The sequence below is a fragment of the Hyaloscypha bicolor genome, assembly GCF_002865645.1.
Source record: "Hyaloscypha bicolor E unplaced genomic scaffold K444scaffold_17, whole genome shotgun sequence".
Taxonomy (NCBI): domain Eukaryota; kingdom Fungi; phylum Ascomycota; class Leotiomycetes; order Helotiales; family Hyaloscyphaceae; genus Hyaloscypha; species Hyaloscypha bicolor.
In genome coordinates this window covers 1814371-1838171 of record NW_020194519.1, presented here as the reverse complement: position 1 = coordinate 1838171, position 23801 = coordinate 1814371, and the positions used below count along the sequence as shown (strand labels likewise).

Below are 23801 nucleotides of genomic sequence, written 5' to 3'. Positions count from 1 at the left end.
AGCCCACTCGTTCCTATCATCGGTCGGGAGGACGAAAGGCTCATCTATACTCTTGATAGCAAAATCGCTGCACAATATGCTACCGCCCAATGTTAGCTCAACGTATAGCCGATCATCACAGGGGACTTACCAAGCACTAGCCACCAATCCATCCAGCTCCGCAATAGCCCTTTCTCTCTTCGCCCCGGCTAATAACCCCTTACTGATCTGTCCCTGCAACTCCCTGATCCTCTTTCCCTTCCCCAGGCCAACCTGCTCCATGACCTTCCGCCCCAAGCAATCACTGTGAAATGCATGCTGGCAGGGAAATACGAAGAATTGCCGACTCAGCAACGGCAATCCGCAAATATAGCACTTCTCTCCAGGCTCGACGATAGCGTACCGGTGGTCAAGTGCCGCAATATCAATCTTGATATTCGTAGCCGTCTGTGCAGATTCGTCCATTTCTTTCTTAAGCGCATCAATGTTCCGACTATAATCCTCGAGCGCCGCACAAATCTCCTCTTTGAAATCATCAATGACCACAAAGTCAGGGAAGAAAGGAATCAAGTCCTCGATCTTGAGCAGGTCGCACCGTTTTAGGAATTCGATGGCGGTTTTGATGCCGTTGGATTGGGAGATGACCTTCTTGGCTACGGCCAGCCAGAGCTTCTTCCTCAAGGCAGGATTAGAGAGTGGTCGGTCGGCGACCAGGGATGCCAGGTCGATTTCAGAATGCTCCAGGGCGAGTTCGACGGCTTGGAGATATTGGCCCATGGTACTGTAAATGTGGACGCATGACTGAACGCGAGAGTGCTGGATACAGAGGCGAAGAGCAAAGTCAGAGTCGAAGCTGGGCTCGTCACCTTGAGCTTCCAGATATGAGAGAAGAGCCGATTCGTCCTTTGAGGGGTGAGATGCGTAGATTGAGATGAGTGTATTATGGACAGCAGCATCTGTTGAGTCCAGCTGATTGATGACGTGAAGAAGGTAGCGGACTGCTTGATTTTGTGATAGTGGTCCCTGGAAATTTCGATCGTAGTTGAGCAACGCTGGAATCAAATTTCGAGGTTTCAGGTCGTCATGTCTCATGAGAATTTCGACGAGATCTGTTGCAACATGAGTAATGAGTCCACTGCTGTACCGGTAGAACATCTCCGGCTCTGTCTGCTTCTTGAGAACATCCAAGACGTCCTTCCAACGCTCCCGTTGCATCCAGTAACCAAGAACATAATTGTAGTCATTGACAGCACTGGCGAAGAAAAGCAGCTCCTCTTCCCGCCCATGACTGCTGATGATATCGTATGTCGTTCTTCGGTCCAGATCTGACTTGAATTTCTTCACAAATTCTTGAAATTCCGTACGGATTGTCTCCAATTGATTTTTGGTCTGTTCTGGATTCAATGTCTCCGACAACTCAGCTTTAGTGATAATGGTATCATCGAGAGAGTTGAGTTTAGACATGAAAATCTCTATCAGCCAACTTGCAATCATGATCCGCTGCATGATAGAGGATTTCTTGTACGTTCCAATTTTCGTGAGCAAATACTTTCGCAAAGCATCTTGCTGGTCATTATCAACGAAGATCAAAGCAACTTGTTCAAAAGGCTTGCTGCTCTTCCCATAAACACCGGCCGCTTCAATGAACGAGCCTTTGCTGACTAGGTAATCCCCAGAAGCTGTTGCAACAGCGTCCTTCTGGGCAGGACCACGGGCATACCTCAGAGCCGCATCGAAGTGCTCTGTTTTAAGCATCACTTTCCACACATCTCTGTCCTCGTCTGTGACAACGATCTCGAAGATTTCTTGGGTTGTAAACAGCCAAAAGGTATTCTTTTGCTGATCTGCGTAAAGCCCAAGAGCTTCTTGGCCCGGATCTAATACGACTTGGTCGTACACTACCCGATCATCTAGTCGATTTATAGCAATGACACGTCGTCCTACCAGATGGACAATGTGCCATTGAGTAAGAACAATCGAGTCGACTGAGTCTTGAACGGGTTTCTTGCGGCCTGTGGAAGACTCGGAAGCTGGAAGTTGAGATCTAGGAAGTAATTTTGCTTCGTCGAAGACTTTGTTGCCTAAATCAGGTGTTGCTGGCGTGGTAACCAACCGGCCATAGAAGACGCCCTGTGATGAGAGCCATGCGAATATGCGGTCTGGAGTCAGACTCTCCAAAGAAGTGGAGTCTGGAGCATCCGGCGAGACGACTAATGACGAGGTTGCCGTTGCGGAGATCCGAGATATCTCATGAACTGTTGGCTGCTCAGTCTCGAAGAGCTTCGTGAAGATTGAGGCTCCACCGTCATGCCCTGATCGACCTATCTTGCCAACTAAGTGTAAAAGCCTGTTCTGTGAAGCGATCATTACCCTTCGAACATCCGGCTTTCGCACATCAGAAACAGCGTCAACCCATAGGCCAGTGATTGGCCCATCTGGAATTTTCTGTAAAGACTTCAGATACTTGTCTTCCTTCCTGTAGAACTCTGTAGCTGTTTCGATGTATGCCTCGTAGATATTACCATCAGATGCCCCAATGAGTATTTCTCTTGTCGATGTGGTTGGTAAGGCGGGATTCCATGCTATTGCCTCTATTGAAACTCCGCGAAGTCGAGACAGAGGTCTGGGTTGTCGCGATTGTGTGTGGAGATAGTAATTCTCTCCCAGAGCCGTACATATAATGAGATGTGAGGCGGTAGGATCGAGGAACATGCGCCGTATGACACCAACTTCAGAAGTCTTCTTAGGTAGGTCAATATCTAAACAAGAGTCAGTATTGCAAGCATTCCAGAGTAGCTCACGTACCATCAATGTCCGCAGGATTATCCAGATCTATTCGGAGAATCCGCCCATTGGAAAGGGCTAAGACCAAGACGTTATTTGCGACTTGCGCTGCGACAAAGTCGGACGCAATAGCGAACTGGAGACTGACTTTCTCCACATTGAAGATGGGAAGTGCATTCTCATCGAGATCCTGAAGCCCCCGAGCGGCTACATAGCCGTTGGATGGGTCGAGAGCCATCCGCCAAGACGAGTGAAGCTATGAGGACCTCATGGTCAGTTGGGCTCGAGGCTGCGATGATGTTGACCTTGAAGCGAGGCTGGAAGCCGGGCTTCCTCTACGGCGGCCCATAAGGTTAGAGCCTGTGAGCGGCGCTAAATTGACGTTTTGCCAGAGATTCGGCACGGTAACCTTCTCCCCACACAACACACCTCGGCTGAACACGATTAACACAACACCGCAAATCCACGACGGCGTGGGAAGGAGAGGATTTGCGGGAGGGGATAAGGGGAAAGGAGAAACCGGCTTGGGTATACAACGGACGCGAGACAGCCTGGAAGCTGTGATAAATACGCCTTCAATTATTGATGAAGTCCAAAATCGCACCGCAGTGTCTGGCAGACGCAGCCCTCGAGACAGACTTCTTCTTAAATACTGATAACATACCGTAAATCGATATAACCTAATTCGATCTCATTACATTTCGGTTAGGTTATTAGATTAGAGGTCAAAGTTAGGAACGGAGTGACTGGACGGAGCTCTTGCGAGACTAAAGCGTAAGGTTATTTGGCAGATGCAGAGTCTCCCTGTTGATCCTCGCCATACTGATCACACATCAGATTTCAAAGTCTACGGACCCTCTAATATGTTCCCGATCGATAATCCCTTTGTAGCGGATTCTGAGAAGCTGAAGTTCGGAAGAATTTTCACCTCTCCTCGACAAGGCCTCGTCATTAGTGGAGTCGATGGTCTCACCTCTGAAATCCCAGGACTTATGGAGTCTCCTCAATTGCAGCTCTTTCAAGTAATGTTTTACTTCATAGAAGGGGTAGACATTCGAGTCCAAGTTGGCTCTTCCGAACACGGTCAACAACTTCTGGACACGTACGATGCCACGTCCTTTTGCGCATCTTGCTTCTAGCGGAAACGTTGGTGATAGTAGCAGTACTATGGAGCTCGATCTCGGAGATTCTGGAGCTAAAATATCAAGTATGGCAAGAGATGATATTAGAAGGCAACTCGCGGACTGGAGATTGATTCCTTGCTCTAACGAAGAGTAAGTCCTGAAAGTCTCAACTAACAACCTGCAAAGTTTTGTCTTTTCGTCTTCGATTCGAGAGGTCATTGGCGCAGCCAAGCGTAATAAACAAGTGCCTTGTTCGGTTCCCTGGACACACCTCCAAAACATACAATGATGCCTCAGGGTATAGTTAGAGATGGAATCTGGGTACAACTTCAAGAGCTCGTTGTTGAGAGAGAATCAGCCCAACGACAAACACGTCACAAGCAGAAGCCACTTCCAACCTCAACGAACTCGACCCGAGACACCCGAGACTCACAGCATCCCTTGGAACGAGTATAGCATCCCTTGGAAGGAGTGTCTCATTGTGCACCAAGTTGTAGGTCCCGTGGAAATGCTCATGGGGTTGTATCAACCTACCTACAACGCTAGGAATGATAAAATATCTTGAAGTACACGACGCTGATTGCGGGAATCGCCGGGGTACTATCTGCCGTGATATATCCCCCGACATTGATATTTTGGTCTCATCTACAAGTTCGATATCCCCTGACAGTCTGACTTAGCCCACGACTGACTCTCCTCTTTCGTTGTCGACAAGTCGTCTCCTAGTAGCGGATTCATCGACTACAGCTTCCATATCTCCAACTAATCCAACACCAACTTTCCTCCTTCCTTGTCGACAAGCCCTTCCCCAACAGTAGATACTTCGCCAAAAACCTCTACATCTCCTGAGAAGTTTTGGTGCATGGATAATCCGAAGATTCAATGGAAGTAGACTAGAGGCTGGACGTATAAAATACGGCTGACTGCACAGTCACATGCTCTGGTATCACGTGAGGATACTGAACTCGATGTCAGATTTCGGATTTAACCTCAACTCTTCAGCTCATGAGACTTTGACGAACTCTATTTTTGGTTTCCGAAATCTTGTGAAACGCGACAATCCACATCAACTCGCTCGCATTCGTATGTAATATCGGGAAGGGAGTCATATTTCATGCATATTGAGCGGCATTCGACTGTGGCAGATGACCCAAACAGCATGAACAAAAGATCCTTGGCTTTGCAGCCACGCACGAAATTGTTTCAATACGAATCAATGCCATGTTTATGATGAACTGATCTACTTGAATCAACATGATTCCACGCTCACAGGCCTTTGAACAGAGTTTGCCTCCACGAGTTCCTCAGGTTCCTGCGTCCAGCCAAGAAAGTCTCTCCGCGGGAGGGGGTCAGCAATGTCTGAGCAGCTCTGGGAATGTCCCAGATAAAGTTTGTTGCCCACGGGAGATATGCCGGGATGCAGGGTAGATTACATCATTGAGGCGGAATTGAGTTGCCCGTGTTTCGTTTCACCAGTTGACCGCTCCCATATCTCTGTCCCTGCTGTACATCTCGAACATGTGGTCGGAATGCGTGGCTTCTCTTGGTACGGGACCCAAGTGTACGAAGATGTCCGACGAATTTCTTGAATGAAGTTCTCGTTCTTGATTCTAGAAGTGGGATATCTTTATTGTAAATTTACCACGTAGAGATGGGGTGGTAGGCCCCCTCCAGGTTGCCCCTGAATCTGTAAGCAGCGGGGCCACGGCGGTTCATCCAGCGGCATCGGGTCCTTGAGATCGGATTGAGAAACTCTGTTGACGTGATGACAGGTCTGGTAGGCTGTCTGACAGTTTTACAAGGGAACAGAAGAAATGAAAGATCCACACTGCCTCCAATCGCAGGGGACGACTTCAGACGAAAACAGACCAGAGAATGGCTGTGGTGATCTCACATAAAGAGCAGATCATGTTGCAGGTTGAATGCCCAAATTTTGATCGCCCTCGAAGGCCAAATATCGGAAGATCGTGGAGAGTGGATGACGAGCACGTCCGATCAAACAGCATAGCCGTTCGAGGATCTGAGGATGTTTCCTTTTCGAGCAACTGATCGCGTCTCCAAACCCCGAATGTATCACCATCCGCGCAGGCCACCTTTATTGGCTTGCAACGCTTGGCAGGATGTTTCGAGTTGATAGGCTGTCCACTCGCCCGCTCTCGGAAGGGCGGCTGCCATTGGCCGCCGAGAGCAAAACAATTTTCCTGAGGCTTGAGCTAGCTTCTGTACTACTGTACAGTATCCGTGTATGGTCGCTTGTGAGTTGAGAAGTGCTGGTGCTGGTGCTGGTGCTGGTTCTCTATCAGCCCGACGGCCCGCAACCACCAGAACGAAACAGCAGCAAAGCCGCCGAGAGAGCGGATCTCGGCTCTCGAGATGACAATAAGGCTAATAATGACAATAATGACAATAATGACAATAATGATAATTATAATTACAATTTACTCAGAAACTGACTTACGAGTGCCCGCCACACTTCACGCCAGCCCGTGCAGGCCGGCTTGGCTGGCAGCTGTTGGACGTACGGCTCTCTTTGACACACAGGTCTCACAGGCAAGATGAACGAACGCTCTTCCTTGTGACGCGCCCTCAAACATGCGAATTCCTTCTTCTCATGCGGCTGTTGCGTTGATAGGGGAGGGGACCTGCACTCGCACTCGCTCATGCACGCCGTTCGCTTCCTGAGAGCCCCCCAGGCCCCTCACGACGTACCCCGTCAAGCCCCCCCTGGTGCTGCGAGGGGCGCTCGGGCATCCTCTCACGTTTCAGAGCAGCAGCGCGATTATCTTTAACCAGCACAAGGTCTCCAATCGCTACCCCAAGGACGGGGATCTCAGCAGAGCAGAGGAGGCAAAGACCGTAAAGACCGCGAGAGTCAAGAGCCTGCTGCCAGCACACCCCCCCAACGCGCATCCCATATTATCACGGCCTCCTGTCCTGTTGATCTGATTCTGCTCTTCTGCGACTGGGATCTCTCGGGCTGATTCATAATTTCATGCTCGGCAGCAGTCGCCCTAAAATCTGCGCTGATCCAGCTCCACTCCGCTGGACTGACCTTCGAAACGCGAGCGTCGCTCTCCAAGACTCACTCATTCATCACTCAACAACCTACGCAACCCCAAGACAGCACTCCACACCAATCTGAGAGAAACACCTCTGCCATCGACAATCCTGGGAGCTCTCCAACCTCAGCCGATCGGTCTGGTTGGGAGCCTGCTACTTGATATGAGCCTTTCCTCCTCCTAATTGATTCTCCAGCTTGGACTTTCTTCTCAACACGATCTGCATTGATTTGACCGTCCGCCCCGACTTGCATCTCCATGCATAACTAACATTCCTCGCGATGGCCATGTTAGCTTCGAAAACGCCCTTCCCGGCGCCGCTGGTCTCGGCCTCTTCGAACCTCTCCTCATCGTCCGCCCAAACTGCCACCATCCAGTCGAGTCGAAGGGCAGCAGCAATCATGACCTCGAATCAATCCTTTGCCAGTCCGACAGAGTCCGAGTTCTCCGATGCCGAAGGTCCCGAGTCTGCGAAGAACTGGGATGAGGAAAGGGTGTGTGATTGGCTAAGGAGTATAAGTTGCGGAGAGTACGAGAAGCTATTTAGGAAGAACAACATTAATGGAGAGAACCTGCTGGAGATGGACAAGGCGGTCCTCCAAGAGATGGGGATAGACAAAATCGGTGACCGTGTGCGGCTATTTCTTGGGATCAAGAAACTGAGGACAAAGGCCTACGCCAACCAGAAGAAGCGGAACAGGGTGAGTGAAGAGTGAATGAATTGTCTGGCAGGCACAATACTGACTTGTCTCCCACTAGGATTCTTTTGCTGGTCTGGACGCGTATACTCCATCGTCTTCTGGCTCACCACGACCGCCTAATTCCGGCAGCCGGGCCATGCCAACCCCTGCTTCCAATAAGAGATACTCAAGGCAGTTTGATGGTTTCAACCCTGCTACCTCCATTCCAGAGAACGTCAGCAAGCCCCCGTCGAGACCGAACTCACCCCTCGCAGGATCCGAAGTCCGAGCTGTCAGACAACAAAGATATGGAGTGATGAGCCCAGCCGAAATGGCAAGACGAGAGAATGCACAGGGATACTTTAATTCAAACAACCAGTCGAGTGGGACAACAATAAGTGCCCGGAGACCTGGCACTCCAGGAGATGGGCAACCCCAAACTGCTCGCTTGATCAACCACCACACTCGTGGAAATGGAAGCATCGATGGGTCATTGATGGCTCAACTACCAACCAACCAAGACATCATCAGGGTCATCTCGTCGGGAGGCTTGACAAAGGTTGTCAGGATAGCAGATTGTACCTCTTGTGATGATGTTATGCGGTTGACGTTACGAAAGTTTGGTTACCGTGAAGACCATGACCGGAATTACTGCTTTTGGGTGTTGAGCGGCCTGGAAGCGGATCCGAGCCAATGTCGACGTCTACCCGAGAACGAATTGTGGCGAGTGATCAAAGATCAGAAGCGACCTGAGCGAAACAGATTGATCTTGAGGAAGATTCATCAGGGCGAACCAGGTGAGGCAGAGCTCCAACGGGCAGCCAGCATCGCCATGGAAGAAGCCACCACGAATCACATTAGAGTCATAGAGAGTGTGGACAAACGAAGTCAACTCAAGGTCCAGAAGGTACTTGGGGAAAGCTGGAATGAGGGTCTGCAACACCCACTTTCTCCGGCGTCATTCCAGTCAGCCGGATCAACTGTTTCAGCAGGAGAGCGTGAGCGCAATGTCTACAATGCAGCAAAGGATCTGGAACGTCCACCTTCGGAACATAGCAGAGATACCGCAAGACAAAGGCCAGCAAAGAAGGGGGTACTCCGCCAATTTTTCGGCCAACGACCTCCCAGCGAGTTGATCACTTCGGACTTGACGACTTATTTCCCTGATCATCCTCGTGAGGAGATTGATCGTACCGCCCGACTGTCATTGAGAAGATCGACCCGTCTCAGTAAGGTCAACAGCCGCCTGAGTGTCGCCAGCAATCTGAGCTTTGCATCGAGCGTTGAAAATGCACCACCTATGCCAACTATTGCAGACACATGGCTGAGCGGAAACAGCCAACTTGCCAAGGTTACTAGACCTTTGGATCTGTCTAGAGGCAACAGCAGCCGTTATAGAGATTCCGTGGCGTCGTCTATGCTTGAGCGAGTCCAAGAAGAATCTCCGATCGAGCCTAACAGGAAGTCATACGTCTCTTTCGATAGCGGTTCGGACACAACCAATGTCAACGTCACTGATCCTGACGGCAATGTCATTCAGCAAAGCTATTTCGAAGACGGTAGCACGGAGAATGGTGGTTCGCTGCGAGAAATCAGTCAAGCACTCAACGAAGACGGAGAAGATGACGACGAAGAGTTGCAGAGCTTCTTGGCTGGCGATTCTTGGGATGATAGCAAGTGGATGAAGGGTGCTCTTATTGGCCAGGGTTCGTTCGGCAGCGTCTACCTCGCTCTGCACGCTGTCACTGGAGAATTGTTGGCAGTGAAGCAAGTCGAGACTCCCTCGCCTGGAGCGAATAGCCCGAATGATACCCGAAAGAAGAGTATGATCGATGCCTTGAAGCGTGAGATCAGTCTATTGAGAGATCTCCAACACCCAAACATTGTTCAATACCTCGGAGCAAGTTCATCAGCTGAGCATCTCAACATCTTCCTCGAATATGTTCCTGGTGGTTCGGTTCAGACAATGTTGAACTCCTATGGAGCTCTTCGAGAACCGCTCATTCGCAATTTCGTCCGCCAGATTGTTACCGGCCTTGCATACCTTCACGGCAGAGAAATCATCCACCGAGATATTAAGGGTGCCAACATTCTCGTCGACAACAAGGGTGGCATCAAGATTTCCGACTTCGGAATCTCAAAGAAGATTGAGGCTTCCAACATCCTAAATGGGGCTGGCAACAACAAAAATCGGCCTTCTTTGCAAGGCTCTGTCTTCTGGATGGCGCCTGAGGTTGTGAAGCAGACTTCATACACCCGCAAAGCAGACATTTGGTCTCTCGGATGCCTTGTCGTTGAGATGATGACAGGCACACATCCGTTCCCGGATTGCTCTCAGCTGCAGGCCATCTTCAAGATCGGTGGTGCAAAGATCAGCCCGACGATTCCGCCCCATGCCAGCGCGGAAGCCCAGACTTTCCTAAATCAAGCCTTTGAAGTTGAGCACACCAAACGACCAAGTGCTGAAGAGTTACTCTTCAGTCCTTTCTTGAACCCCATGACATGAGCAAATGTCTTGGGCTGCTGAACATATCATACCCCTTGTTGAAGTGGGTGGCAGATTACAAAAACTTTTACATTCAAATTGCATTGCAAGCGCTGGGATTGCATAGCACGGAGTGGGATTTCATTACAAACGGCGGCTTTTCTTGTACAAATTCTTCTTTTACGACGTTGTTATGAAACACGATTCCCATACACTTGATATTGGAGGAATGAAGGAGATGGAGCTGGCTTCTATAGATGCATGGATATGGTGTTCATCAACTGGTTGGTAAATGTGCCGAGATATGGTGGACAGATCGATACCTTAATGGATCATCTTGGCATGTCTATGGACGGGTTTCCAATTGTAGAAATAGAGCGAATGAGAACATGAGCTTAGTACCTCCTTCCCTTCTCGAGATGAAGTCCTGTATATTCACGTGACTGTTCGGGTTTCCTTGCCGACACATTGTAGGTTTATGATGGAGCAAAGCAGAAGTTTCAAGCCGTGGTATTGTTTCTTCAACGCTATGCAGGGATCTTTCTCTTGTCCTTGTGTCTCCGACACGCCAGTACCTCACGTGAAGTTCTCCCAAAACCACATCTTATAAAACCCGTCAGCTTCCTCTCTTCACAACTTCACCTCTACCTCCCCTTCACTCCCTCACTTCACACACCTCACAATGGCCACCCCCCAACAACCACCACGCCTCTACTTCGCCTACGGTTCCAACCTCTCCCTCTCCCAAATGGCCTCCCGCTGCCCCACCTCAACCTACCACGCCCTCGGCATCCTCCACAACTACAAATGGATTATCGGCCTACGAGGCTACGCAAATGTGGTCTCTTCCCCTCCCCACTCCCACTCCCAACAAGAAGACCTCGTATATGGCCTCCTCTACACCCTCCAGCCCTCAGATGAAGCGCTCCTAGACCGTGCAGAAGGCGTGCCCCGATCTTACACCAAGCATGTACTTGACGTCGAACTCGTCGTTCCTGGGAAAGAAGGGAAGGAGAGAGTGAAGGCGTTGGTGTACGTGGATGAAGTGAGGACGGCGACGGGTGTTTGTAAAGAAGAGTACGTGGGGAGGATGAATAGGGGGATAAGGGACGCGGTAGAGAAAGGCATGCCGGGGAGTTATGTGGAGGGGGTGTTGAGGAAGTGGGTTAGGGATGTGGAGGTCAGTGATGGAGAGGAGGTGGGGGATCCATTTCATCCCGGGCAGGAGGTGATTCCGGAGTAGTGTCATGTGGTGGCATGAGAAGGGAGGAATTGGGCCAGGATGGGGTGGGAGATGTGGGCGTTGAGTTTGGGTGAGGGGTATGGAGCTGGGTTTATGAGGAGGTACTGATGGCGAGTGATTCAACTAATGTGCACCTGTCCAAGGGAACTTTGTTGGGTTCTTCTGGGTGGTTGCCAAGCAATGAGGAGATAAAGCTACCAGTTCTTGTGTTTTGCTGTGGAAAAGAGCGAGTGAGCTGTAGTCTTTATATTAAGAGTTGTCCATGACATCAGTATAAGGGAATCAATCATATCTTACTCCATTGGAGAGGAGACCACATGGGAAGGCGTGATTCTGTTGAAGATCGTATTATTTATACCAACCTCTACATGTAAATCCGAGGCGGGTATCTCATCAAAGTATCAATTCTCTTTCGCCCAGGCAATCCCATCCATGCCTTCAATATCCTCTTGTTCACGTCGTAATCCATCTCCCATACTCCATCCTATGTAGTACTCCAAACGGTTCCCAGTGCTAAAGCGCACTTGATCTCCCATATGCTCAACGCAAATCAACTCCAGACAATTCTCATCCAACTCCATCCAATCCATGCATAGCCCCCAAACTCCTTCCAAATGCAGAACTTTTCAGCCAAGATTTCAGAGTAGAGACCTCTCTGAAATGTTCGTACTTAGGAACTGCTTGACTCAAGAATCCATCTCGAACATCCCACTGTCGCTCTCCCCCAACTCAAATGCCTTCTCCTTTCCACTCCCGGGTATCACTGGCAATATTCCACCATCCAACTCTGCTTTACCCTCCGGCAATTTGGGATTCTCTTGCTTAGCCCCGAATTCCTTTGTAGGACTCAAGTCTAGCTCCGCTATCCTGTCAATGTGGCCATCAACAGGATTTCCCAGTTCTACTCTCGGTGTTGTGTTGCTCAAAACCTGCTCAAGAAGACCCTTGTCACTCAAGGCTGTCGTAGGCCGCATTGTTTCCTCGCTCAATACACCCTCGCCATCGGGGCCACAGATACCTGCTGCGATGTCATTGTTTCGTTGAAGGAATGCTGTCAGGCGGTTCATCTCATGTTCCCAGCGATCATTTAACACCCGCACCACATCGTCCACATCCTGAGGAGTCAGCTCTTGCTTTGCCGGCTTCGTAACACCTAGTGTAGTCAATCGTCGTCGAACAGATCCTTTCACCAGATTCTCATGTCTCGCAGCATTGGCAACCTGGCGAGAATCCCTCATGCTGATATTCATCCGCTTCATTGAGAGATTTTGGTCATCTTGCATGAACGGCAACACCAGCAGGGAGTAATTTTTCGCAAGAGCATTAACTAGGATGGTGAAGCCCTGAAGGTTGATATCGTTGTGCTCACAGAAAATGTGAGTGAGACCTTTGTTTTCTTCAAGGACCGTGGACAGTGTGTTTGCACCTTCCAAGCCCAGGTTCTGGTATTCAATTCGAAGAATTTTGAGGGTGGTGTTGCCTTTGAGCCCGGTCAAAGCGTGATTCAGACCAATCCCAAACCGGGTTACTTCAAGATGGGCTTGCTCTCCTGAAATGTCGAGTTCTTTCAAAGTCGTGTTCTCAGCGAAAACCTGACGCATTGCTTCGCAAGTGTCCGGTTCAGCGTCGTATGGCAAGGAAGCTTTCGAAATGTCCAGACTGTGGATCGTGGTATTGGTCCGAAGAGCCTGTAATAGTCTTCTAAAATGCTCCTCCTTGTTGAACTCAATCATTCGCAAGAACAAATGAGACGGAGCGTGGTTGGTCTCGATCGCTTTGACAATCTCCCCGATCCCCTTTTCAAGCCTGTTCGAGCTTACATGGAACTCTAAGTTTCGAGCTTCGCCAGGAGTCTTCGTCATGGCATACATGAGCAGAGCCACATGTTCGCCATTCAGACCACACTGATCCATTTGCAGGGTTCGAAGGCCCATAGAATTATCACATGCCACATAATGTGCTATTAACTCAAGGGTCCTTTCGTTGATCTGGTCTTTCTGTAAGTGAGGTGTGCAAAGAAGTAAGATGCTGTACCTACGGGAATACCGTTCAAGATCAGCTCCTCCAGGTGCCATGTCAACATCACCTCGGGGAGAACAAGTGGCTGGGAGCTCGGCGTCCATGTTGTCCTGGATAGGTCCAGCCTCTTGAGGTTAGTAAAGCGGCTCATGGATGCTTGAAATTGCTCAAGGTGAATTCGGCCCGGGTTCCCGGAGATGTTAAGAAATTCTAGGGTCGCATTTTGCCGCTCCAAATGGGTTATCATCTGCATGATACCTCTGTCGTTCAAACCACATCGAGAAAAATCAATTCCTCTAATCGCTGAGGCTGCCTTGGCAAAAGTTGGAATGAGATCATCAAGGTCAGTTTCTCCCAGCTCAATCCCACTCAGAACGATCCTATCCACGCTCGTAGCCTGTACTTGACATAATGGGAAGATGGCAGCCACAATCTCAGATCCTGGGTCCTTGTCGACTTCCCCACCCTCAAAGTCGAAGTTGTCCTTTGGCCGTCTTCGAGGTAGTGTGTTGGTGAAATCCAATTTCCGCAACTTCCTTGACTTCAGAGCAATGGCCTGGACTTCTTGGTGTAGCAAAGTCTTTTCCTGTGGCTTTAGGTTGAAATACTTCTGAATTGATATCCCAGAACGAGTTGCATTTGCCACATGCTCGGATCCATTGGAGTCCAGAACGCCATGCAAACTGTGGAGATCAATATCCTTGAATGAGATGGAGCCAAATATCTCGTTATAGCGTAAAGCTCTCATGATGGCTAGTAATTCAAGGAACGTATACTTATTGGAATAAAGCGGAGGCCACAGGCCAAATTCAGGAGCATCTTCAGCTTCCCAATCGATTGAGTATTGTATATTGGCAGCATTGCAGTTGTAAGCCATGCAATATGCAACAAGTGTGCGGTCAAAACATCCCAAGTCTTCTTCCTTAGAAGGGGAAGATAGCTTGTCGTCGAGACTCTGAAGCAATCGTCTTGGACCAGCAAAGTTGAAGTTGTAATCTTCCCATCGAGGCTTTAGATATTGCCAAGCTCTAATGAGAGCAACCGCAATGTCAGTAGGTGCAGAGGTTGCCAGTTCGAGGATGTTCATTGCTTGACACGGGTTTCTAAATGCCAATTCGAATCTGTCATCATCGTACGAGACTCTCATGTCGACGATTGAAACGATCCCGTAAGTGCTGCGACTCGTCTTTGGCTGGAGCAGGCGTCCTGCCCCATCCGTGAAATCAGGTAGAGGTATCAGATGTACACGATTAATACCAACAACCAAGTAGGACAACGACGTTCCAAGTTTCTGCAGATCATCTGAAGATGACCGTCCATTCTTAAGAGCAGTGGTTCTTCGAACGACTCGGAAAATTTGAAAATGTTCGGCATCATAGTCTTCCACTGCCTCTACCGCAGAAACGAGGTATCTTATGACCCTGCTGGGATATGGTTCCTCCATAAGCAATCTCGCCTTTTGAGCGGCTCCTCGTATCGAAGTGTGCCAGAGATCGGCTTCTTTTGGGTCATGGAGCATGAGCTGGATTGAACCTGCCCCATGATAATCCTCATCCAAGTATACCACCTCTGTTGTAAAGAAAGGACGCCCATCCTCCACTTTATATACGGTCACGATTTGGCCCAATGGAATCTTATTTTCACCATCCGTCGAAGTGTGGGACGTTGATGACTGAATTTCTTGCAAAGATCCTATCGAGGTGGTTGAAGGGTGACGTGTGGACGTCGATCGGCCGTATGAGGGTGGAATGGAGGAAAATGTCTCAGATGCTCGAGATTGGCTTTTAAACCGGATCAAATGGGTTTCCGTCAACACCAAATATTCCTTCTTCTTCCTGAACATGCCACTCATAGTCTGGATCTCGCCATGGTACAATATACCGCCATTTCCCGAGGTACCGGGCTGCAGCAGCTGTCCGTCTTCCAAGGGAGACTCAGGTGTACCGGTGTGCAGATTCTCTGATTCTCCTTCGTCCATCTGACCAAGTGATTTTCTGCCCAGAGACCCAAAGAGAGAGGCAGGGCGTCCCTTCTGAAGGGTTCGAGGGCGGAGCTTTGGGGAATCCGATCTCTCCCCGCTCTTTATTGGGCTCATTGCTCCATCCTGATGGCCGTCCAAGCTCACAGCAGAACCCAATCCAAAGATCGAGCTCCTTTTCCCCAGCTTTTTCTTCTCTTTCTTCTCCCCATCCTCATCTCCCTCATTGGAGACGTTTGTATTGATATGTGGAAGGCTCGAAAGGGAGCTCCTCGAGAATAGGTTCAAGCTCTTGCGCCGAGACTGTTGCGGGGTTCCCTTTGTAAGAGGCGCCATTGGGTTTCTCGAGGCCCTGTTTATGTCTGCAGGTCAGGTCTCCAAGACAAAGCCAGGTTCTCAGGCTCCTGGGAAATACATTCGGTGAACAGATCTGCGGATGCTCTCGGGACCGATAGAAGCTTTGCAAGTGCTGGAGATAAGGTCTTCAAAGGCAATAGAGCAGATAGAAGTGAAGTGAGGCTAGACGCGTTATTAAGAGGGCCTGCAAAGTCAATAGCATCCGTCGATGTGCTGCATCGGATATCGCGCGGCGCAGCGCCAATTGAAGGACTAGGACCGTATTTCAGGAACAAAGAAAAGCAAAGCCGGTGGACCAGAAAGTCGGAACGACACCAGAAGTGAAGAAAAGAAGGCGGCTCAGCAAAGCTGCCGCATAATTGGCCGGGCTCGAAAGTTATGATGTCGTCGAGTAGAGCTAATTGACCAGCTGCTAGCGAGTGCTCTCTAATGCAGGAACAATTGGCTGGCAGTGATGGGTCAACCTGGCACCTCAATCTTTTGTCTCTAGAAGTAGATCGAGGAATTAAGCACCAGCAAGAGTTGTGGCAACGAACGGATTCAGATCATCATCTGAGGCGGCATCAAATAGAGCGATTGTCTTCAGGGTTACTGGTTGGCCTCGTATGGGAAAATCATGTGCGGGACACGGCACACCACGGCTGAGCTCAGCGGAGCAGCACAGTTGATTGGTGATGTGCAGTACCTATAAATAAGAGAACCCCTGCCATAAATCCCCATCAAGGTGCCACCCAGCGGTGCTCTCTCGTAGTGGTCTGAGGTAAAGTCTGTTTATCTGCTTGTGGTTCACGTGCACGTTCTCCAATACGAAGGTAATCTTACAAAAAACTTCAAAACCATCTGGAAGGCGGGGGGCACGATTCCGGTCTCTTCTGGCTTATCGAGTCCTGGTGCATCAGTGAACTCTATCTTCAGAGTTTAGGAGTACATGCAGCTAAGGATGTGTGACAGGAACACCCGGGGAAAGCTCCGTTCTATTGGGTCAATTGTTTCACCAGTTTGTAGGGGAGTGCTACCTTGCCAAAAGGTGCCAATAAAGTTCTTGTTTGTCGAGATGTTGTGCCTCTATGGTCTGTCTGAGCTTTGTCTTGTCCCACTTCTCAGATTTATTGCTCTCAACATCCTGTGGTGCCTCAGCTCGAGAATTTTCTTCGTACCTTGAAAGGAGATTCCCCTTCGGCACTCTCTCCTCCCTCAGAATCTAGTCCATCCTTTACGCTATTCTCCAACCACCCACCGCCAGGCGTGTCCTTTAGACTTTTGGTCTCGAGCACGTAGTCTTTGTCAACCAGGGCAGTCCCCTTGACAGCGTATCCTCCTCCCGGCTCTTCGATCCAAACATCAAGTCTATCATCTTTCTCAGAATCTCTTCGGACACAGATTTTCATCTGTTCTTCCGCATAGAGAGGAATCAAATTCCTATACTCAAACTCTACCAGCATCTCGCCTTCCTTCAATTGTGATCTTAGCACTGAGAGCATCAAAACTAAACTCAAGGGCCCATGCACTAGTAGGTTTCGATGCCCCTCGACCTTGGTGCAATACTCTTTCTCAAGATGGATACGGTGAGCGTTGAATGTCAATGCTGAGAACCGGAAAAGCAAATCTTGTGTTGGTCGGAGAGATACGCTGAAGTCAGGTGTATGTGCGGCTACTAAAGTCAGTGATGTGTTAGACTGAGGAAGAATACATTCCCCTTACGCATGAGACGCTTCATCGCAGACGGAACTAGCTGTGAGTCTCGCCGAGCATGACTCTTAGGCTTCTTCCTCATAAAAACCAGATTCCTCGTCTCGACCAAAGCCAACTTCCCCATCTTCGACCTCTTTCCCCATTGATCTGAGTTGCCATCAAGAGTGCCCCATTCAAGCTTTGCTCTCCCGCTCCATTGAGGGGGCTCGTAGATTTTCCCAAGACCACCAATTCGACGTCGGATGGCCACGAAGACCTTCTCATCACCCTCCTTCCCCTTTGTCCAAACATTAGTGATTTCCTCTTTGCACATTGCAGACATGTTGTTGGTATGAAGTCCGAACATGATGTTCCGATTGAAAGATAGAGATCCTCCTGTCCATAAACGCCGGGTGAAGGGGGGGCCCGGCCAATGTAGATTATCTGTGCCATCTGGAAGGATATCAGAATTCAGGACTTGTGGTGGGAAGTGAACCAAATGGTGGCCAAGAGGTAAAGATCCTGCTTGGTGGACAATAGCGCCCGGTTTATATTTGTTTCTTGGGGTTTGCAGATCCGATTTGGAGAATTCGGCAGGGTAACATGATGGAGGAAGGAAGTCGGCGAGGGTTATATTGAGGAGATGTGAGTTGGTATTGGTTAGGTATTCGAGAATTTGGTTTGCTGGGCGGGAGGTGAGCTCCTCACGAAGAGATGCTTCGAGATTTGCGAGCGGAAAGGGCTCTGTTGAAAAACGGCGGACCAGATGGCGTGGGCCACAAATCGGTCGACCTGCACAAAGGCATATTCTTGAATTATTAAAGAGCGTGGTTGACCTCATGTCATTGATTCGTGGTTACGAACTCTGCAGTCGATGTTCCAAGCATCAACAGCGGCCTGTTCTCTTGGCAAGGCTGGGAAATTCCCGACAGGGGTCTCTTATCGATAAGTTCGCCATCAACTTTCTGGGGCCTTCCAAATATTTAGCCACGCCTCACTCCTTCAAATATACAACCACCTAGCGCTTGTCTCCTTTCTCACATCCTCGATATTCTATCCTCCCAATCTATCATCCCAGCTTCCAAGCCACCTCCAATTCTGTACATATTCACCCAAAGCGCTCAATGCCTTGTTTACCCTGCCCGACTGATCGTTCAGCTTGCTGCCCTCGAACTCCACAAAGAAAATGTACTGGAAGGGTACAACCCTGGTCGGCCTGCTGTTTATGCTTGTCAGATTGAGGCAGTTAGCTTGAAAGCACTGAAGCACAGATGCAAGAGCGCCTGGGGTTCGATGATCAATAGTGAACGTGATGAGAGTCTTGGTTTTGGAGGTTTTGCAGGCAGCACCGTCAGTCCTCTTTCTAAGAATGAAGAATCTCGTCGTATTATCCTCCCGGTCTTCGATATCCTGCGCAAGAGTATCAAGGTCGTGGATATTTGCTGCGAGCTTGCTTGCGATTGCCGCGCTTGTGCCAGTCGTGTCTTCCTTCGCCATCTCTGCAGCTCTGCTCGTTGAACTGACGTCGATCCGCTCAACTCCCTTCAAGTATGCGCCGAGGAAGGTTTCGCATTGCCCAAATGCCTGCGGATGGCTGAGGATTCGCTTGATGTGATTGAGGCTGTATAGAGGACTTGTCCTAGGCTTCAGAGGGTCTGGACTCGACATTGTCGGAGTGCAAGCGCCGGACAGGGCAGGAGAGTCGGTACTAGACTTTACACCCTTCTTGCCAAGAAGGCAGTGACTGACATCGAGGTAAGCTTCGCCGCAGACAGTGATATCTGGGTACCGATGATGGCGATCTGCAAAGAGTTCTAGTGTGAAGACCACAGCTCCATTAGTTGAATTCTCGAATGGAACAACGCCAAATTCTGATCCCCCGGACTGGACGGCTTCGAAGACATCTAAGAGGAAGTATGGTTAGAAGGCTGAACTGAGTCAAATCCTTTAGGTGGTACCTGGGATAGTAATCTCTGCTTTGTAGTCATAGCGATCTGCTTCGAAGCATCCGAGGGCCGCCTGGGCAAGGTCGAAATCTGTCAGTCCAATGGACCATGCTGGGCGATCAAGATGTGCAAGAGTAAGTACCTGATGAGTATATGAAGAAACAGGGCCCAGAAATGAGACAATTGGGGCACGGGTGTCGTCGCTGTTACTGGGCTTGTTGTGGGGATCCATGGTTGATGCTCAGCAACAGAGGGGGTGGTTGTGGGGTGTATTTGTAAGAAATGTGAAGCACAAATCTATGCCATATCAAAGAAATATTGTGAATGCCCGAACCCGCACCACCTTGCCGTGGTGGACATTACCGGGTGTGCGAGTCGTATCTCTCGAACAAGTTCTAACGATAAAAATTATACCCCACCACCCCACACTGCGGAATCTCGCTAGCACTTGGGCACGGGTTCTCCTCCGTATTGGGTCCCAATCCAAATGAGAGAAGTCAAATACACATTACGAAGGCCAGAGAACGAGAAAGCTGCTTCCTGGTAAAGGTACCTGGCCCTTGAAAACACAGATGAAAATATAAAATGCTTGAGGGCTTGTATTGACGGCTTCACCATTCCATTTCATCACGGCTTAGGGATCGGCTGGAAAGCACCAGTGCAACGCCTATATAATGAAGGCTCATCGGTCAACCGGTTCAGCTCCATGTGAGGAGTCTAAATCCAACTCAAATTACTGAACCGTTTTACTCTCTTGCAGATGGGCGCTGGGGCTTAGTTGGGTCAACAAGACTTTGAATTTGCCTACTAGAACTGATCCGTCTGGAGTACCCCGAATCTGAGATGTTTATCTAGCTATCCTCAAAGCAGTCGACTTTTATAATAAGCAGTTTCGCCAGGGCGCACATCCTCCACATCTGTTCCATCAGCGGATATAAAGTGCACCCAACGGATTTTGAGTTCTTCTATTCTGAAAGGTCAGTCAGCAGGGGAACACATCAGGGAATGCAGGATCACATACCTCTGACATGTGAGTGTTCAACTCAAGAAGCCATCGTGACGGACCGGAGAGGGCTTGGACGGGCCACAGCACTCCGGCGGGAGCCATAGATTGCAGGCTGTCTGATCTGCTGCACGGCACGAGGGCGGGGTGACAGATTCTGACTTGATGGTACAACTGGAGTTGGTTCCTCGCTCAATGCGAGGTCATCAAACTGTCAATCTGCAACAGAGTCAGTCTCCAGAGCCGTACAACAGAAATAAGGTGAAGGTACATACCGTCATAGTAGTCATCATCGTCATCAACTTCAGCTAATTGCTCAAAGTTGACCTTATAGCGGAGAAGTCCACCAATACCACCAAAGCCTTTAACGAACTGGTTGCCCTCCGAGGAACGATCAGAGACGAACTCCAAAGTAGCACCAAAGTCCTTGTATTTCTCAGCAATCCATTCCAAGAAAGACTCCTGTTGGACAACTTCCATCTCCTGGCCGGTTTCCTTATCCATAAATTGCTCACGGTTGGCGGCCTCCGATTGCTTGGTGGTGTGCAAAACGATCTGGACCCCATTGACATCCTTGAGCACCCATCGATTAATTTCCAGGTTCTCAAAGACAATCAAAGTCTCAACAGCACCGAGCTCCAGTGCTTTCAACGTATCCTCAACACCATAGCAAACACGTCCAGAGTCTTGACTGATCTCCTCAAAGTACTTTCCAATCAATTTCTTCTCTTGAATGAACTTGACATTGCTGAGGGTTTCGGCAGAAAGCTCAATAGCTTGATTGAAACCGTTCTCGCCACCATATGAAACATCAACGACCTTGATGACTTTGGTTTGCAGGCGGTTGTCAAAAAGATCTGACTGGTTCAAATCGTTCTTGAAATCTGCGGAGCCAGCCAAGATAATGCCAGCGACGTTGACTTTGTCGGCAGTGATAAAGTTTTGGACGGCCAATTCGGCAACCTTGCGGACATAGTTGTGCCGCTTCTCCTCACGAAGACGGGCAAAACGAAGGGCAGATTGTCCACCACGACCATGCTTCTTGGGAAGATCAACAGAAAATTTGTGAACCACATCTCGTGTGTTGCCACTCAAAGTTCCGAAAAGCGCTCCATTACCATCCATGATAATAAAGCCAAACTTCTGGTCAGATTCCAAGAGTTCGGCAAGAGCCTCGGTATGGAACTTGTTGTCGCAAAGGTATAGGGAGGTATTGATAGGCTTGAAGGGTTCGAAATCGATATTGACCTTTCTCTCCTTGCCTTCGGAAGTCAAGATTTCACCACAATAAACGACCAAGCCATTCGGGGGAACCTTGTTGTAAAGCTTCAACCGCTGCTGGGTAGATGTAATAGCAGACAGGACAGATTGTCGATTGACACGGGACTTGATGTTCGATGCAGTACCCTGTGAAGATATCAGCAACGTGTCACAAGGCAAGAGTGAGCAGAGCATACATATTCTTCTGCTAACATCTTCGCAGCCCGGGACACCTGATCCTTTGGCGCTACAGACTCTATGTTAGCACATGTTCATGCAGGCATATTCAAGTACCCACGAATGATGAGGGAGATCATGGAGGTTCCATTTCCTCGAGCAGCCTCCAAGCGCTTGATGAGCTTTTTCACCTTCCAGATCTCGATGTTCTTCTCGGCCTCGTTTGCTTGGGCGTCACTCATTTTTGCGGTTGATGACGCTTCAAGATCTCGGTCCTTGAGATGGTCTTCACGACAGATGCTTGACGCTGCAGGGCCCAGTGTCAAGATCGATCTTTTCTCTGAGGTGAGTTTGTGAGTGACGTGGGCGAGCCGATCTTTTAGGGTAGAAATGCCTGGGTGGGTAGGTTTGTTGGTCCGAGCGTTCTTGTACCGAAGGGGTAAAGGACATTCGACGTGGTGGAAAGGAGATTTTATAAAACATCTATGTGAAAATACTCACCACCAATCGAATACTTTGACTACTTTGTGGTAAGAAGTGATGTCAAATCACTCACAAAAACATTGCTCTACCAATACAGTGCGGGCATAGGATCCCCCGGGAGTCATGCAGAGTCATCACTGACACCCGCCAAGTTGCTCAGCCCCAGTGCCCCATTCCTCAGCAGACTCGGCCCAGATGCTTCAACTCTTTGTAGCAAGTGGACGAGCGGGATAGTCAGATCAAGAGAACAGAGCGGTCAGCGGTATCTGCTATGGAGGAGCTAAAGCATGATTGGACTTTTAGCCACCGTGGGACTCCGGATACAGATAATTTCCTTGGCCCTCATCTCCCAAATCATTTCCATCCTGCCACAAAAAACTGTTCTTTCACAATAATCCCAATCTCGGAAGGCACCAGAGGTATTGCCGATAATTACAAGAGCATAATATCACATTCTTCATACACCCCCCTCGTCCTCCCTCCATTTTTTAAAACAGACCTCACGGCAGGTTTGGTCTTGTTCTAATTATTTGATAGCTTTATGACTTGAGGAGGCAATCGCACTTCATTCCCTTATCTGTCAGAAAGAAGAGACCATTAATAGTGCACGTTGCGAGTGCAAGTGATTATTTTGGATGATTAATGTTCGAAGCGGGGATTATTCAGAAATTGCTTTATTTTTCATACTTCCATACTAGGTTTATCGTTACGAGAGTGGCTCGCCACGCAGGTAGAGAGAAGCATTGGAGAAGTTAGAAAACCTTTTGTTCAGTAACACCAAGCACGAAATATCTCCAGGTTTGTAACAAAGTCCCATGAACCCAAGAAACACATTTCTACGGCTTCTCTACTCGTACTACGTCAAACTCAAGGACCTGGTTGCTGACCGTGGTTACAGGGCACCTCTCAAGCCGAACTGTTCCTCTAATGCCTCTTTCCCGATCCGAGTACACTCATTATCCCAAGTCTGTTTCTCGTCACTGTCCTCGAACAAAGCAGCGGTGTATATCCCCGGTAGCCCCACCCCTTCAAACTCTCAATGATATAGCCAGGGATAATCCCGCCTGGCAGCTTGGACAAATCTCTTTTTGATACTGCGGAATTTCCCCTTCCCATCGGGAATTTGTGCAAGTGGTCTCCTAAGCTTTGTTGTACAATTTGCAAATGACTTGAACTTTTTTTTAGGATGATAAGTATAGCTATATCGAAGAAGCGATTTATGGCACATTGCGAACGGTTGAGTGACCTTTTCTTTTCCTGAGCTGGGAAGCTCCGTTGTGTTTGAAGTTGATATTGCTTGTGTCTTGGTCAAAGTGCTTGTCGAGTTCGGTGTTGGTGAAACTAGGATTAGTTGTAGATGTGGAGCAGTAAGGGCGTACTTATGTCACTGAATTGGGATCCCATCCGTGAATGGTGGTGAAAATGTCTAGTCTAAGCTCCCTTTCTTTTTGGAGCATACAATGGCATAAATCGCAAATCGAGCACGTGGGAGATACATTGTATTGCATGGGAATGTTGTGATGCTATGAATCATACACGCAGTCGAATCCACA

General features: G+C 49.1%; 8 protein-coding genes across 8 annotated transcripts; 3 read left to right on the top strand and 5 right to left on the bottom strand.

Annotated features, from left to right (window-relative positions):
- Positions 1-126: 126 nt before the first annotated feature.
- Positions 127-3001, bottom strand: K444DRAFT_519839 (uncharacterized protein; the record flags this gene model as incomplete). The annotated part of the gene is made up of 2 exons (XM_024873994.1): positions 127-2738; positions 2785-3001. 2 exons carry the CDS (start codon positions 2999-3001, stop codon positions 127-129), a joined length of 2829 nt encoding a protein of 942 aa, XP_024741986.1.
- Positions 3002-4941: 1940 nt separating this feature from the next.
- Positions 4942-5787, top strand: K444DRAFT_608755 (uncharacterized protein). The gene has a single exon (XM_024879445.1). The coding sequence runs from the start codon at positions 5142-5144 to the stop codon at positions 5313-5315; it is 174 nt and encodes a 57-aa protein (XP_024741985.1). The 5' UTR covers positions 4942-5141; the 3' UTR covers positions 5316-5787.
- A 1560-nt stretch (positions 5788-7347) lies between these two features.
- Positions 7348-10132, top strand: K444DRAFT_520180 (mitogen-activated protein kinase; the record flags this gene model as incomplete). Its single annotated transcript, XM_024874026.1, has 2 exons — positions 7348-7647; positions 7706-10132. 2 exons carry the CDS (start codon positions 7348-7350, stop codon positions 10130-10132), a joined length of 2727 nt encoding a protein of 908 aa, XP_024741984.1.
- Positions 10133-10616: 484 nt separating this feature from the next.
- Positions 10617-11702, top strand: K444DRAFT_608753 (uncharacterized protein). Its single transcript, XM_024879444.1, has one exon. The coding sequence runs from the start codon at positions 10794-10796 to the stop codon at positions 11352-11354; it is 561 nt and encodes a 186-aa protein (XP_024741983.1). The 5' UTR covers positions 10617-10793; the 3' UTR covers positions 11355-11702.
- A 338-nt stretch (positions 11703-12040) lies between these two features.
- On the bottom strand, positions 12041-15687 carry K444DRAFT_519928 (RNI-like protein; the record flags this gene model as incomplete). The annotated part of the gene is made up of 2 exons (XM_024874001.1): positions 12041-13342; positions 13393-15687. The coding sequence occupies 2 exons, from the start codon at positions 15685-15687 to the stop codon at positions 12041-12043; spliced, it is 3597 nt and encodes a 1198-aa protein (XP_024741982.1).
- Positions 15688-16841: 1154 nt separating this feature from the next.
- On the bottom strand, positions 16842-18220 carry K444DRAFT_520133 (uncharacterized protein; the record flags this gene model as incomplete). Its single annotated transcript, XM_024874021.1, has 2 exons — positions 16842-17359; positions 17419-18220. The coding sequence occupies 2 exons, from the start codon at positions 18218-18220 to the stop codon at positions 16842-16844; spliced, it is 1320 nt and encodes a 439-aa protein (XP_024741981.1).
- Positions 18221-18432: 212 nt separating this feature from the next.
- Positions 18433-19557, bottom strand: K444DRAFT_519667 (PDT-domain-containing protein; the record flags this gene model as incomplete). The annotated part of the gene is made up of 3 exons (XM_024873976.1): positions 18433-19283; positions 19338-19398; positions 19468-19557. The coding sequence occupies 3 exons, from the start codon at positions 19555-19557 to the stop codon at positions 18433-18435; spliced, it is 1002 nt and encodes a 333-aa protein (XP_024741980.1).
- A 985-nt stretch (positions 19558-20542) lies between these two features.
- On the bottom strand, positions 20543-22007 carry K444DRAFT_625680 (peptide chain release factor eRF/aRF subunit 1; the record flags this gene model as incomplete). The annotated part of the gene is made up of 4 exons (XM_024882557.1): positions 20543-20547; positions 20604-21735; positions 21786-21835; positions 21887-22007. The coding sequence occupies 4 exons, from the start codon at positions 22005-22007 to the stop codon at positions 20543-20545; spliced, it is 1308 nt and encodes a 435-aa protein (XP_024741979.1).
- Between the last annotated feature and the right edge of the window lie 1794 nt (positions 22008-23801).

Coding starts and splice junctions, on each gene's coding strand:
- K444DRAFT_608753 (XM_024879444.1), top strand. CDS start 10,794: ATGGCCACCCCCCAACAACCACCACGCCTCTACTTCGCCTACGGTTCC.
- K444DRAFT_608755 (XM_024879445.1), top strand. CDS start 5,142: ATGATTCCACGCTCACAGGCCTTTGAACAGAGTTTGCCTCCACGAGTT.